At 43.9% G+C, this 15,873-nt stretch overlaps 1 protein-coding gene across 1 annotated transcript in view; it reads right to left on the minus strand.

Annotated features, from left to right (window-relative positions):
• Window positions 1-15,873, minus strand: part of LOC126204136 (NGFI-A-binding protein homolog) — a 456,325-nt gene that overhangs the window by 205,846 nt on the left and 234,606 nt on the right. Inside the window, exon 2 of the mRNA XM_049938579.1 lies at window positions 2,789-2,890. Coding sequence (XP_049794536.1) covers window positions 2,789-2,890 — 102 coding nt within the window. The remainder of the gene's footprint in view (window positions 1-2,788; window positions 2,891-15,873) is intronic.

The following is a 15,873-nucleotide window of genomic DNA, read 5'->3' on the forward strand; positions in this document are numbered from 1 at the left end:
TTGAACAGTGTTAAGTTTTAATTAATAACTCTTGAACCAAAGCATCATTTACAATTTATTTTACATTTTTCTGCTATTGTAAACATAAACGACCAAGTACTGTTCCAAATGTTCGGTAGTAAATTTGCGTCTTCGATCACTCAAAACTTTTTTATAAGCAGAAAATGACAGTTCTACATCAACTGATGTGACTGAGTAGTATTTGAATTTGGGTGCTACGTTGGCACTTATTGTTTCTGGCAAAACTTCACCTGTCCCATTAATAAAACTACCAATTTGGCACAAGGGTTCAAAGCGTGCCTTATTTTTTAAAATGTTTTCACACTTTTCTTTAAGTGTTCTTGGGTATAGCTCCGGCAATGAGGAGTTCACTAGAATAATTTTATTCATTATCTGTATAAACTCATTCAACACCAAACCTTGAGTTTCAGGCTTTTTAATAGTTGCAGGTACATGGAAAAAATGAGCGTTAATCACAGCAGTGTCTTTTTTAATACCGGAATCATTAACAGCTTCCTTGCACTGGCAAACTGCCAGTATGTCAGTATGTATGTAATTTTTATGTAATGTTGATTCATGGAGTATATTTTGATTTAAGCAATATTTGCGCTGGAAGTCTTTGAGGATAGGGTTTGTAATTTTGTGAAGGGGAATATATGTTTCAAATAGATCCTTGTTAAAGCGACTTTTTTGGTTACCTATGGACAAATCCCTGCTATTGCAACTTTCTGTTATCAGAAGTTGTTGTCGTGGTCCTTTGTTCTGCATTCCTGCGATATGAAGACTTGTCTTGAGTTGTTGGTCTATGTGAAACTTTTTTTTTCACGAAACGTTTTTCTCGCAAACTCGACTATATAAAACAAATCCGTCATAAGTAAATATTCCAGGATGGTCAGCAATCCACGAAATGACGTTTCTTTTTTCCGGACGGTATGGTGCACAACACGTTACATACTATACGTCGTAAACACGTTCAAGTGTATACAAGTAAATAGAAAGTTTAAAAAAATTTAAAATTTGTGGTAAGGACTGTGGGACCAAACTGTTGAGATCATCGGTCCCTAGGCTTACGCACTCCTTAATCTAACTTAAACTAAATTACGCTAAGGACAACACACACGCACCCATGCCCGAGGGAGGACTCGAACCTCCGACGGGTAGAAAGTTCAACTGAAACAAATATTCCAGAATGGTCAGCTATCCAAGAAACGACGTTTCTTTTTTCGGGCGGCATGGTGCACAACACGTTACACACTACACATCGTAAAGACGTTCAACTGTGTACAAGTAAATGGAAAGGTAAACTGAAACAATGGACGTGCGACTAAAAGCTTGCGTAGTTGAATTTAATTGTTGCCGAGGCGTACGGTATAACAGCGAAGGGGATTAATGGGGGCGCGGCCGCAAGAGCATTGACTCTGTCTGCCCGTTCCTGTTCCTCTTCTGTATGACTTCGCTTGGCAGTGGCATCTCGATTAGCGATTGCATGCAGTTCTAGGTGGCGGTCAATCTGTGAGACATCAGAAGTAGATTGAGCTAGAGACCGCCCATCTAAATTTTTGAAATATTGTAAACATAGAGCGAAATATGCATCAGCACTATTTTTCAGTTAAAATATGCAATAAACGGTGAAAAGGATCCAAATACGCAAATGCATATGCAACATGCGAATGCATATAATCCGGTCTCTAGTCATTACCCTTTATACGGGGTGGTCCAAATATCTCACGAAATAAGCGTCAAACGAAAAAACTACAAAGAACGAAACTCGTCTAGCTTGAAGGGGGAAACCAGATGACGCTATGGTTGACCCGCTAGATGGCGCTGCCATAGGTCAAACGTATATCAACTGTGTTTTTTTAAATAGGAACCCCCATCTTTTATTACATATTCATATAGTACGTAAAGAAGTATGAATGTTTTAGTTGGACCACTTTTATCGCTTTGTGATAGATGGCGCTGTAATAGTCACAAACATATGGCTCACAATTTTAGACGAACAGTTTTAATTTAAAATACAGAACGTAAGTACGTTTGAACATTTTATTTCGGATGAATGTATTTGTCTGCTACTGATGTGCGGATTAGCCGTGACAGCAGCTAAAACACCTACTTGGGCATCATCATTTGTTGCAGGTCGTGGTTGACGTTTCACATGCAGCTGAACACTTCCTGTTTCCTTAAATAACGTAACCATCCGGCGAACGGTCCGGACACCTGGATGATGTCGTCCAGGATACCGAGCAGCATACATAGCAGACGCCCATTGGGCATTTTGATCACAATAGCCATACATTAACACGATATCGACCTTTTCCGCAATTGATAAACGGTCCATTTTAACACGGGTAATGTATCACGAAGCATATACCGTCCGCACTGGCGGAATGTTACGTGATACCACATACTTATACCACGTTTGCGACTATTACAGCGCCATCTATCACAAAGCGAAAAAAGTGGTCCAACTAAAACATTCATATTTCTTTACGTACGACACGAATATGTAATAAAAACTGGGGGTTCCTGTTTAAAAAAAAACGCAGTTGATATCCGTTTGACCTATGGCAGCGCCATCTAGCGGGCCAACCATACCGCCATCTGGTTTCCCCCTTCAAGCTAGACGAGTTTCGTTCTTTGTAGTTTTTTCGTTTGATGCTTATTTCGTGAGATATTTGGCCCGGTCACTATCAATGGACCACCCTGTATGGTTCTAAAACATCCCAACATCCGTTAAGTGGCTCCGGTCGTGCTACATGGTGAGGAGAGTTATGACTGGGGTACTCACCCATCTCGAGCAGCGTGTCGTAGTAGGCGAGCAGGCTGGCGCGCTGCATCACGCGGTACAGCTGTAGCTCGGCCTCGTTGCCAGGCGCCGACGTCAGCACCACTGCAACACACGGCACACAACACGCGTCACGCCACGCCACGCACTGCCTCAGCCCGCATGCAAGCGCAGGTGCGGCCTGCCTCAAAGTGTCACATTTCTCAGCAACAAAACAGGTACACGTGTTTCATACTCGGCTATGAAGAAAAAGACCGCAGTACTGTGAAGAAATTACAAAAAAAAAAGGTTAAAATTTCTCTGAGCAACTATGGGACTTAAAGTCTGAGGTCATCAGTCCCCTAGAACTTGGAAGTACTTAAACCTAACTAACCCAAGGACATCACACACATCCATGCCCGAGGCAGGATTCGAACCTGCGACCGTAGCGGTCGAGCGGTTCCAGACTGTAGCGCCTAGAACCGCTCGGCCACCCCGGCCGGCAAGAAATTACAACTTGCTACAAATGGCTGATCGAGCGACGTAGTGGCAATCGTTGAGCGTCATCTCTGCGCTCGACAACCACTCCCTTGTAGTACGTAAGAACCGTGAGGTGTCAAGTATCTAGGAATTACACACAGCTAGTGGGATGGGGCCGTGATCAACACGCTGGCCTCGATGTCTGGACGAGGAGGATTCGAATCGCACCGTTCGACTATCCTAATTTACGTTTCCCGCAGTTCTCTACATTAGTCGAATGGAGGAATAACTTCTTCAAAAAGCCGCGGTTAGGTGGTGGTTCTTCTTTGATGACCCATTGTTAATGGAACGTAAATCTGTCTTTCTTCTTTTACAAATGACCCTTGTATTACAGACAAACGTTTATATTTTTGGATCATTAGGTTAATTCTTCTGCCGATATATATGAAGCCAAATATCTGATGATCACCAGTAAACCCCTGATTCCTTAAAGAATCGAACTCCAATGTATGAAACTGCTTCACTTGTCAGATTACTTTACAAATGAGTTAATGTGTTTAATATATTGACGTTAAGCTTTTAGGCGATTATGTTTAAAATTTGGTGGAAGACGCTAACTTCTCTCATTATGAAACAGTGGGTGAGTATAATCTGTGTAATTTGCTTTCCGTTACAAGGAGATGCTAATTTTCAAGCATCACAACGTTTATGACGTCATATCTCCTCAACTATGTGTCGTACAGTGATACAAATGGTTCAAATGGCTCTGAGCACTATGGGACTTACCTTCTGAGGTCATCAGTCCCCTAGAACTTGGAACTACTTAAACCTAACTAACCTAAGGACATCACACACATCCATGCCCGAGGCAGGATTCGAACCTGCGACCGTAGCAGTCCCGCGGGTCCGGACTGCAGCGCCTAGAACCGCTCGGCCACCCCGGCCGGCGTACAGTGTTACAGTTTTTCAGGTATATTCGATGGTATTTGTGGATACAGTCTGCAAAATTTGTTCCGAATAGTCAGTAGTAAAGAAATAAGGTGTTACAACGTCGTGCCGGGTACTGAAATTTTAATGTACGAACAGCTATAATGTAGTAAGTGATAATATTTTTACATCTCGAAGGTCTTGGAATCCATGAGACCGATATTTTGCCGGCCGGAGAGGCCGAGCGGTTCTAGGCGCTACAGTCTGGAACCGCGCGACCGCTACGGTCGCAGGTTCGAATCCTGCCTCGGGCATAGATGTGTGTGATGTCCTTAGGTTAGTTAGGTTTAAGTAGTTCTAAGTTCTCGGGTACTGATGACCTCAGCTGTTAAGTCCCATAGTGCTCAGAGCCATTTGAACCATTTTGAACCGATATTTTACCAGTATTAATGTCGATAATAGGCAAAAATCGTCGACATCCTCTATTCCTAGAATGGATAGACTGTCTAGATACGCAATTAAGTTTATACAGAAACCTCAGTGTGCGAGTCCTGCTTCCACCTGGCCATTTTCTTTTTTTTTAAGTTTCCGCCACGGAGCTACGAAATCGAAAGAAAGTTTTATAGACCGTTTGAGAGATAAGTAAAATTAATTCTTGTACTTTGATGATACACTTCCACAATACGATGTAGCCTACGGAAGAATAATGTTATATGACAACAAAGTAATTCAACTATCATTTGACAATTTCAAATATCAGAATCAGGTATCACGAACAAAAATAAAACGAAATGACGCTCACTGCTCTTAGTAGTGTTCACGTCTCACCAGCAGAAAGAAAGAAATCTGTCGTGAGTGACGAATGTCGAGAGCCGATCTGCAGCCAGCGACACATGGATCACGCGCTGCTCTACGCGGCAGCTTTGCCGACGCTCCTGGTGCTCGCTGCCTCTCCGCTCAGTGGCTGCATCAGTGCTATGACGCGCCAAGCCGTGCTGACGTCACGACAATGCACTCAGGTTACACACGAGCATTACAGCTGCGCTCCACACTGCAGACTAAAAACGATGGCACAGTGTGCCACGGATGATAACGACGTCGAAAATTACTAGGGTGCATATAGCTACTACATCGACCTTTAAGGTTTCTCATAATTAAACGTTTCACCTCACATAAACAAGCAGAGCACTTATTTGAAATGACGTCTCACGTATACGTGTGAATTCAGTGAACAGCTGCTTAACAGTATCTACCGGAATAGTGGATACTTGAAAAGGTGTTCATGTTTCTCGTGAAAACGAGTTGGAGTCCCTGTTCGTAAGTGTGGTAGCATCGCTCCAGGGTGCCCCTTTCTTCCAACGTGCATTCGCTGATGTTTGCTATCATATTTTTCACAGTTTCACATTTTCCTGTTGTGGGTACCAGTGATTCAGTATCAAAAGCGTTGCGTAGCCAGGGTAATTACTAGGGCCTTATTACTATGTATTGACTGCAAACGAAATTCAGTCCACCTTCATAGGCGAAGCTGCTAACTATGTTTCTAAAACACGTTTAAGCTGCGTGTAAATTAGTTTTTATTCAGCCAATGTTCGGGGCAGGCTCGTCACCAAGAATCTTACACTAATACTGATCACATTAAGGGTGGTAGCACATATGCTGCCTAGTAGCTCTCAGAATTGCTTTTGTGGAGAGGGAAGGAGGACGGGGGGGGAGGGGGGAGGGAAATTTGAAAACTGCAGCCCTGTGAATACTTGGTAACCTGTTACAAACACGAGGTAGAACCAAAAAAAAAAAAAAAAAAAAAATGTTCAAATGTGTGTGAAATCTTATGAGACTTAACTGCTAAGGTGATCAGTCCCTATGCTTACACACTACTTAACCTAAATTATCATAAGGACAAACACACACCCATGCCCGAGGGATGACTCGAACCTCCGCCGGTATCAGCCGTACAGTCCATGACTGTAGCGCCTAGACCGCTCGGCTAATCCCGCGCGGCGAGGTAGAACCAACAGCTCATGTTAACACCAGTACATCAACTGAGTCCACACGTTCTGGTGTTCCAACGTATACTGAGCAGTTACTGTGACCTCCTTGCTGATTCAAATTAATGAGACGGCGGGTAAACGTCGGTGGATGTTGTCGGTTCGTGTAGTCTACGCTATCTAATCAAAAGTATCCGGACGTATATTAGTGGACATTAATATGGCGTGTGTCCTACCTTCGCCTTTATGACAGCTTGAACTTTGCTACTAACACCCTCAATGAAGTGTCTGAATGTCTGTGTAGGAATGACGGCCAATTCGGCCAATGCGTCATCAAGAGTCGAAACCAGAGAAGTAGTGATGTTAGAGTCGGGAGAAAAGGCGACGTTGTAACTCATCATAAAGGTATTCCATTGGGTTCGGGACTCTGGAGCACCCAGTCCATTTCAAGAACGTTATTGTCCCCAAACCATTGCCTCCGAGATACTGCTTTATCACATGGCGCACTGTCACGCTGATACAATAATCGTCTCGAACTGTTCCTGAACACTAGGCGTCTGCAGCTCGTGGCCTAGTGGCTCTGGATCACGGGGTCCCAGGTTAGATTCCCGGCCGGCTTGGGGATTTTCTCTGTCCGGGGACTGGGTGTTTGTGTTATCCTCATCATTTCATCACTATCATCATTCGTAACAGTGGTTCATTGGACTGGGTAAAAAAAATTGGACTGTGTCAAAATTGGGACTTTGTATGGGCGCTGATGACCGCGCAGTTGAGCGCCCAACAAACCAAACATCATCATCTTCTACACCACGCAGTAAACAGTGCTGTAAAATGTTCTCATATCTTTCCGCATTTAACACTTTCTTAACCGCAATAAGGGAGAACATCCCCATACCATAACACTACGCCCTTTGTACTTCACTGTTGGGACTACACAAGACATGTAACGTTCTCCAAATGTTCTCCAAATCCAAAGCCTTCCATCGGATTACTACAAGCTATAGCGTGATTCATCAGTCAAAATTACTCGTTTTCAGCAATCCACTGTCTAGTGGCGACGCTTGTTACACCACCTCAAGGGTCACTTGGAACTGATAACACAAATTTATGGCTTATAACGAGCCGCCTGAGCACCTGTGCCCCACTCTTTTTAATTCCCTATGCACAGTAACTGCGCTAGCTGTACTGCTGGTAACACTTCGAAACTGACGAGTGACTACTTCCTCTGATATCATGCGACTTTTTACAGCCACACTCTTCAATGCTCGACTGCCCCTGTCTATCAGTACATGAGGTCTGCCTAGCGTTGGTTCAGGTGTGGTTTTTCCTTCGAGTTTTCACTTCACAATAAAATCACCAACACTCGACTTGGGCAGCTCTAGAAAGGTTGAAATGTCCTCATGGATTTTTTACTCAGGTGACATCCGACGACTAATCCACGTTCAGAGTCATTGAGCTCTCCTGAACGACCCAGTCTGCCGTTTCTACTTCTCTGCTGGCAACACTAATACTCCCAGTCTCCTTTTATACTGCAGCATGCACTTCTCGTGACATCTAGTGGTCAATTCCGCATTACACAGCGGTGTTCAAATGGTTCAGATGGCTCTAAGCACTATGGGACTTAACATCTGAGGTCATCAGTCCCCTACACTTAGAATTACATAAACCTAACTAACCTAAGGACATCACACACATCCATGCCCGAGGCAGGATTCGAACCTGCGACCGTAGCATCCGCGCGGCGCCGGACTGAAGCGCCTAGAACCGCTCGACCACCACAGGGGTGTTGGAACTCTTCTTATCAGATAGTGTGTATTCCACAAACTATCTTACGGTGTGTGGCATAGTGTGTCGACCCTGCTGCATTCGCGCTATCAGTGCCCAAATCGACACGAACACTAACTACAGTAAGCCCTCGACCAGGTTGAAAATCACCATCAAATAACGCAAAATTAATACGCCCACCGCGAAACACTAACTGACCACGTAGGATATTAAAAACCCTTGCAATATCAATATTTATGTTATAGTCTGTAAAAGAGCAGTACTTCTGGCACCACGCTCACTTTCCGCGTTTCCTGCTTCAATACCGAATAGTGCGCAGTACGTACCGTTGCCGGCCAGTCTCGCTATGATTTCCTCATCGCGGTCATTTCGAGAGATATACGTATGTGTGAAGAAGTAACTTGTCTATCTATTCTTGGAAAGTACACTCTCGGTGATTCGATGGTAAAAGTAATGTTTCATCAGTCAGTTTAACTAAGACAGGTCATCGGAAGAAACGAAGGTACATCTGCTGTTAGTAGACTATTATTCGAAAGTCTATTTTTACAAATGACTGTGTGTCCTGTGCGACAGAACAATGGGAATAAATGGACGAACAATAGATTTCTTCTCTGTTTATGAAGTATGCGCAGCTACCAAAGAACGGAAGTATGCCCTCCCATTCCTCTTTAGTTCCTTTTGTACTAGTAGTGATCACTTGACGGTACTTTTTTGCAGGACGTAATCGCAAACACTCTGCGCACAGTGCGTTTGCTATCGTGTCTATGCGTACAGATTTTGCTGTACGCCGACGGCACGGCACATTTCATGACCTGGTGTTATCGGCGGCGAAATGAAGGGTGCCATTCAATGTGACGAAGAGCCAAGTACCTATCGTAGCGAGTGACTACACCATTTTTACATATTAATTTAATGCGATTGCAAAAGTGTTTGTGGTAAGGTCTTGATGATGGTAATTATAGGTAGAAATTAATCACCTTGTGTAAAATACCGTGGTCCGTAACAAGAATAAATATGAAAAACATTGCTGGATGGTTGAGAATTTTGCTACGACTATACCACAACTCGTGTCATGGTAGCGAGATGCCCCAGTCCATAGACTTGAGGCAGACAGACATTGCTGGGCGGGGGTATGCATTCGGGAAGCACGGAGAAGTGGAATGATCATATAAAATTAATTGTTGGTAAGGCGGGTGCCAGGTTGAGATTCATTGGGAGAGTCCTTAGAAAATGTAGTCCATCAACAAAGGAGGTGGCTTACATAACACTCGTTCGACCTATACTTGAGTATTGCTCATCAGTGTGGGATCCGTACCAGGTCGGGTTGACGGAGGAGATAGAGAAGATCCAAAGAAAAGCGGCGCGTTTCGTCACAGGGTTATTTGGTAAGCGTGATACCGTTACGGAGATGTTTAGCAAACTTAAGTGGCAGACTCTGCAAGAGAGGCGCTCTGCATCGCGGTGTAGCTTGCTGGCTCTCCGGAGGAGATCACGAATGTAAAATTAGAGAGATTCGAGCGCGCACGGAGGCTTTCCGGCAGTCGTTGTTCCCGCGAACCATACACGACTGGAACAGGAAAGAGAGGTAATGACAGTGGCACGTAAAGTGCCCTCCGCTACACACCGTTGGGTGGCTTGCGGAGTATAAATGTAGATGTAGATGTAGAGCGTCTCGATAGGTGTCTAACATGATGTAATTACGGTGAAGAATTGAGGGAAAAAGCGGTGTGAAGTCTGAGACAGCTCTACTCGTTTCTAAACCCGACGACCACAGTCCGAAACGGTACTGGAGTTTTTAACATATTAATGTAGCTTGTTATCGTGCATTTCGGATCAACATTTGAAAGGGCGTCCAGAAAATTAAAACAGAAACTGATATCGAAAGATGGAAGGAACAGGACGCGGCGCTAAGCCTTCATCGAAGATCGGGAGCAGAGGAATAACCGTTTAAGAAGATCGAGCTGGTGGGTGGGTTTGTTGCGTATGGGTGGGCCTGGCTAACTGGGCCGACCAGGGTCCTGGGAGGGCTTCCCAGCGACGGAGCGGGTCGTGCCGGAACCATTAGCCGCCGCCTAATACCGCGGCGGAATTGGGAGCTGGCCGACCGCAGCCCGTTCCCTCCCCCCCCCCCCCCAGGCCGCCTACTTACTCCCGCGCCATTCTGGCCAGCATAAAGTCGTTGCCCCGCAATCTCTAGTACACACACATTCCGGCCGCTTGGCTTCGTCCCCAAGATGAGCGACTTGTGTCAGTGTCCATACCTACGAGTGACGCTGTCCAAGACGCCTTAAAATAAAGGCAAAGAAATGATATTCTACTCAGTAGCTGGGCATAAGATTGGAAAGACCGACAGGAACTGATCTCGGGTAAGAACAGTTCAGATCCCGGAGAAATGTAGGAACACGCGAAGCAACAGACACTGTAACATATTAGAAGATAGATTGAAGAAAGGCAAACCTGTGTATGCAGCATTTGTAGATTTAGAGAAGGCATTTTTTAAAGTGATTCGCAACAGGTGTCAGGTATTTTCCGAAATGCATGACACGCAGCTGTCTCAATGTGTCATTTATGTGTCGCGTGGACAGCAAAAAAATGACGATTACCGAAGTACGTTTTAAAATGCAGACTGACAAGTCAACCATTTCTGAAAAATAGGAATTCGTGACCATCAAATACAAATTTAAACGTTAGAAACTATTATCGCAAGGTGTCTGCCTGCAGTTTAGCAGATTACGAAAGTGAAACGTGATCAATAAAGTCAGACAAGAAGAGAACAGAAGGTATTGTATTGTGGTGCTACAGAAGAATGCTGAAAATTAGATAGGTAGATAGGATAACTGTTGAGAAATTACTGAGTCGAATTACTTAGAAAATAAATGTGTGGTACCTCTTGAGTAAAGGAAGGCCTCGGTCGATAGGTCACATCCTTACGTGTCAAAGAATCGTGAAGTTGGTAATGGAGAGAAATGAGGACAAGAAGGGGGGATAAAACTGTAGCCGAAGACCAAGGCTTGACCACAGTAAGCAACTTCAAATGGATGTGATTGCGGTAGTTGTTTAGAGATGGAGATGTTTGCGCAGGATAGACTAGCATGAGAAGCTGTCTCAACCATTGTATGAATTAAAGACCATAATAACACTGGGACCAATCAGGATACATGGAACTGACGCAAGCCGACAAATCAGGCAAGGAGGAGTGAGGGGAGGCGTTGCGAATGGGTTAGTAGTCCCCCTTTAGGCTATGACCTCAATATCTTACAGAAGGGTCATTCGTCAATGGAAACCTTATGGCAGCCATACCGATGAAAGGAAGTAACGCTCACCAGCTAAAGAATAAGATTGTCCGCTGTCCCACAGTTTTCTTGTCTGGTGGGACGAGCAGCAACATGTGAACCTTGTGGGCTAAGACTTTCAATACAATCAAAACACAGAAGATTTGTTCGATTTGTAGAGGAGTTTTATAAAGACATGGTAACAAGTTCGATTTACTGAGGTTCCAATTATCAAGAGTCGGCTGTATTACCTATGCAACAAATTGAGCCGTTCAGTACAGAATAAGAAGTTCGAAGCGTTCTTCCATGAGTTTAATAAATACAACAATGCATATAACAGAGACTTTAGTCATAATAATATATTCTCCTTCACTATTTACAACAATCACCAACGCTGGCGTAACTTTTCGGTTGTGCGACTGTAGACATCACATGGTTCTGAGGCGACGAACTCGTTGAGCCACGTTCAGAGCGCATTTTCATCTGGAAAGGAAATGGATGAGGGTTGTTCGATAGAGAACCGAAAAGACGAAAATCGATTAAGGTGGGTACTTCCGAAACCAACTGCTGTACAGTGTTTTTACGTCAATCTAGGAAAATGCGGGCATGAGTTAAAAATGGAGTTCCATCACTACACGCAGTCTTCCGTGTCGTTATTCTTGGACTGCGTCTGCAAGACGTCTCAGTTGCTGAAAAAAAAAAAAATCACCAGTGATGTTTAAACCTCAGGAAAACAATTTGCGGTATATTACACCGTTGCTGTTCCGCCTGATGCATGACATCTTTTGTGGCAGTGCAGATGTTTGCACGTGGAGTTACTGCTTTATTTGGGCACAACCATTCCTTTCTTTTCCTTCTGTTAGCATAAAGACACCATTTATCGTCATGATACAGAATATTAAAGTACTGTGCTGCGCATGTTAGCCCTGTATTTAGCTACATTTGTAATTTTTGCTTTGGGAATGGACAGTTTACTGAACGATTAAAGTACTCAGTAGTAAAGCAGCTTTATAAAAAGGGAGAAAAGGATAATGTAGACAATTTTAGACCTATTTCTATTCCATCAGTGTTTGCTAAAGTTATTGAAAAGACTGTGTATGTAACGATAATTGATCATTTTATATCACACGATTTGCTATCAAATGTACAGTTCGGCTCTAGAAGTTGTTTAACAACTGAAAATGCTATATTCTCTTTTCTCTGTCGAGGTGCTGGATGGGTTAAACAAAATGTTTCGAATGCTAGGCATATTTTTTTATTTAACTAAAGCGTTTGATTGTGTTGATCACAAAATATTGGTCCAGAAGTTCGACCATTACGGAATACGGGGAGTAGCTCACAACTGGTTCACCTCTACTTTAGCAGCAGAAGGCAACACGTCATTATTCACAATGTTGAGAATGGCTGTGATGTGGGGTCCGAGTGGACTACAGTCAAGTGAGGGGTGCCACAGGGATCAGTGTTGGGGCCACTCCTGTTCCTTATTTATATAAATGATATGCCCTCTAGTATTACGGGTAACTTTAAAATATTTCTGTTTGCTGGCGGCACTAGCTTGGTAGTAAAGGATGTTATGTGCAACATTGGCCCGGTTTCATATAGTGCAGTTCAGGACCTAAGTTTATGGCTTGTAGAAAATAAACTAACGCTAAATCACAGTAAGACTCAGTTTTTACAGTTTCTAACACACAATTCAACAAAACCTGACGTTTCAATTTCACAGAATGGACATATGATTAGTGACACTTAACAGTTCAGATTTGTAGGTGTTCGGATAGAGAGTAAACTGTCGTGGAAAGCCCACGTTCAAGATCTTCTTGAAAGACTTAATGCTGCCATTTTTACTATTCGAATGGTATGTGAAGTGAGTGATCGTTCGACGCGAAAATTAGTCTACTTTACTTATTTTAATTCGCTTATGTCGTATGATATTCTATTTTGGGGTAATTCTACCCATTCTAAAGGGATATTTTTGGTTCAGAAACGAGCGGTTCGGGCGATAATTGATATAAGTTCACGAATCTCTTTTCGACCCCTGTTCACGAATCTGGGTATTTTGACATTGGCCTCGCAAAATATATATATATATATATATATATATATATATATATATATATATATATATTCCTTAATGTCATTCCTTGATAACAATATTAGCTTATTCCCAACAATAAGCAGCTTTCACTCAGTTAATACTCGGCAGAAATCAAACTTGCATTTGGATCGGACTTCCTTAACTCTTGTACAGAAAGCTGTGCAGTATACTGATGCGTCAATTTTCAAGAAGCTACCACTCGAATTCGAAAATCTTAACAGTAATGCACGCGCTTTCAAATCGAAGCTGAAGAGTTTCCTCATGGGTCATTCCTTCTATTCTATCGAGGATTCCTTGAAACATTAAGCTGATACTTGTTGTATTGTTGATTGCGTCTACTTGAACTTATGGATTTACTGGCCGACCGATGTGGCCAAGCGGTTCTAGGCGCTTCAGTCTGGAACGGCGCGACCGCTGCGGTCGCGGGTTCGAATCCTGCCTCGGGCATGGGTGTGTGTCATGTCCTTAGGTTAGTTAGGTTTAAGTAGTTCTAAGTTCTATGGGACTGATGACCTCAGCTGTTAAGTCCCATAGTGCTCAGAGCCATTTTAACCATTTGAACCATGGATTGACTTTTCTCGGGTTCGTAAACATTTTATTTTTATCTGTTACTACTTTTATGTTGTAATTTCATGTTCTGACATGTTCCATGGCCTTGGAGATTTGCTCCTCAATTTGGTGCTACGGAACTCGACGTGTAAATGTAAATGAATAAATAAATAAATAAATACAGCATAGGAATGGTTCGGGTTAGTCACGAGTCAGTTGTTGACGAGCAAGCAGAGACGCACCATAAGACCACCCGCTGATTTTTGTGATTTTGGCGATACCTATGCACTCGATTTTTGAACTTTCTGCCGGCCGCGGTGGTCTAGCGGTTCTAGGCGCTCAGTCCGGAACCGCGCGACAGCTACGGTCGCAGGTTCGAATCCTGCCTCGGGCATGGATGTGTGTGACGTCCTTAGGTTAGTTAGGTTTAAGTAATTCTAAGTTCTAGGGGATTGATGACCACAGATGTTAAGTCCCATAGTGCTCAGAGCCATTTGAACCATTTTTTTTTAACTTTCTCTACTGCAAGCAAATGTCGCACGGTGGTGGAATGATCACAGTTCATCACATCTGCCAGTACTCGATTACAATGACTTGGATCATTGTGGGTTAACGCGTTTGCACGACCTTCGTCAAATCCTGAAGGTCTTCTTGAACCTGGAGTCACTAATATCAAAACGACCCTCCCTAAAACGATAAAAACCGTAAGTCTGCCGTGCTGTGTGCAACGGCTTCATCCCCATACACGGCGGAAATGTTTCTGACTGTCTCCGCTGCTGTCACCTGCCTATTGAAAAATGGCTCTGAGCACTATGGGACTTAACATCAGTCCCCTAGAACTTAGACCTACTGAAACCTCACGAGCCTAAGGACATCACACTCATCCATGCCCGAGGCAGGATTCGAACCTGCGACCGTAGCGATCGCGCGGTTCCAGACTGAAGCGCCTGGACCCGCTCCGCCCGTCTATTGAACTCAAACAGAAGAGTATGGCGCAAATGTTCCGATTTGTCCACTTGGTACTCCATTTTCTACTGTCCACAGCTCCATTCAGTATCTCCAAATGACAAAATATAAACTCAAATAGCAACAGTGCACTACAAATAAAAAATGACGCTCGATAAATAAACCATAAACCCACAGCAACCGGAATACCAACATGCGAAACAAAAATGCTCCAAAATTATGAACCAACCTAATAAATAGTGTTTAACCGTCGGTGGAGAGGTCAGCTGAAAATACCGAGCGAAATGATGTTGGATATTTTAGTGGTTTCCCTAAATCGCTCAAGGCAAATGCTTTGGTGGTTGCGCTGGTAGGTACACGGCCGATTTCCCTCACCTCGCTTCCTCAGTAAGTACTTGTGCGTCCTCTCTAATGAGCTCGTAGTCGCTAAGTTGAACCCTAATCTCCCTTCATTCCATAAAGTAAATTATTGTGCTCCTTTGTCGACTGTTCTAGAAAAGTGGGAATTGCGTACAGTTTTTTGTAAAGAGAGAGAGAGAGAGAGAGAGAGAGAAAGTAACAACAAGTGGAAAGCTACTTGTCACAACATCCCATCTCCTGGGAGAAAATACCCTGGAAAAGTCAGGTGCGCAGGGACGAGGATTGTGAGCATCTGTCCTTTTTCTAGTAAGACGTCCTCGTCCGGACGCAGGAAAAACAACAGCACGTCGTCTGCATCATAAAGAATATTCGCGTCCGAGTGACGGCAGCTGCAGACGCAGCCGGCATCTGATTAAGACGCGGCGGCGGGACGGCACGCCTGGCCGTGGCCAGCGTCTCCGTGGGCTCGCGACTGGTTTCCTGGTTCCCTGAATAAAACATGAAGCCGTTCGGAGGTCTCCGCTTTCCGATTCGGACATTACGCCGCAATTTGCAACGCGTTAGTCGTGCGTCAGACATCGCCCTGTTGACGGGGATGCGCACCCATCCGGAGAAGTTTCAGTGCGATTCGAAATGAAGGCAAGAAGATTAGCGTTTAACGTTTCGTCCACGACGAGTTCGCTGGAGGCG

This window comes from Schistocerca nitens, chromosome 1 (genome assembly GCF_023898315.1).
Source record: "Schistocerca nitens isolate TAMUIC-IGC-003100 chromosome 1, iqSchNite1.1, whole genome shotgun sequence".
Taxonomy (NCBI): domain Eukaryota; kingdom Metazoa; phylum Arthropoda; class Insecta; order Orthoptera; family Acrididae; genus Schistocerca; species Schistocerca nitens.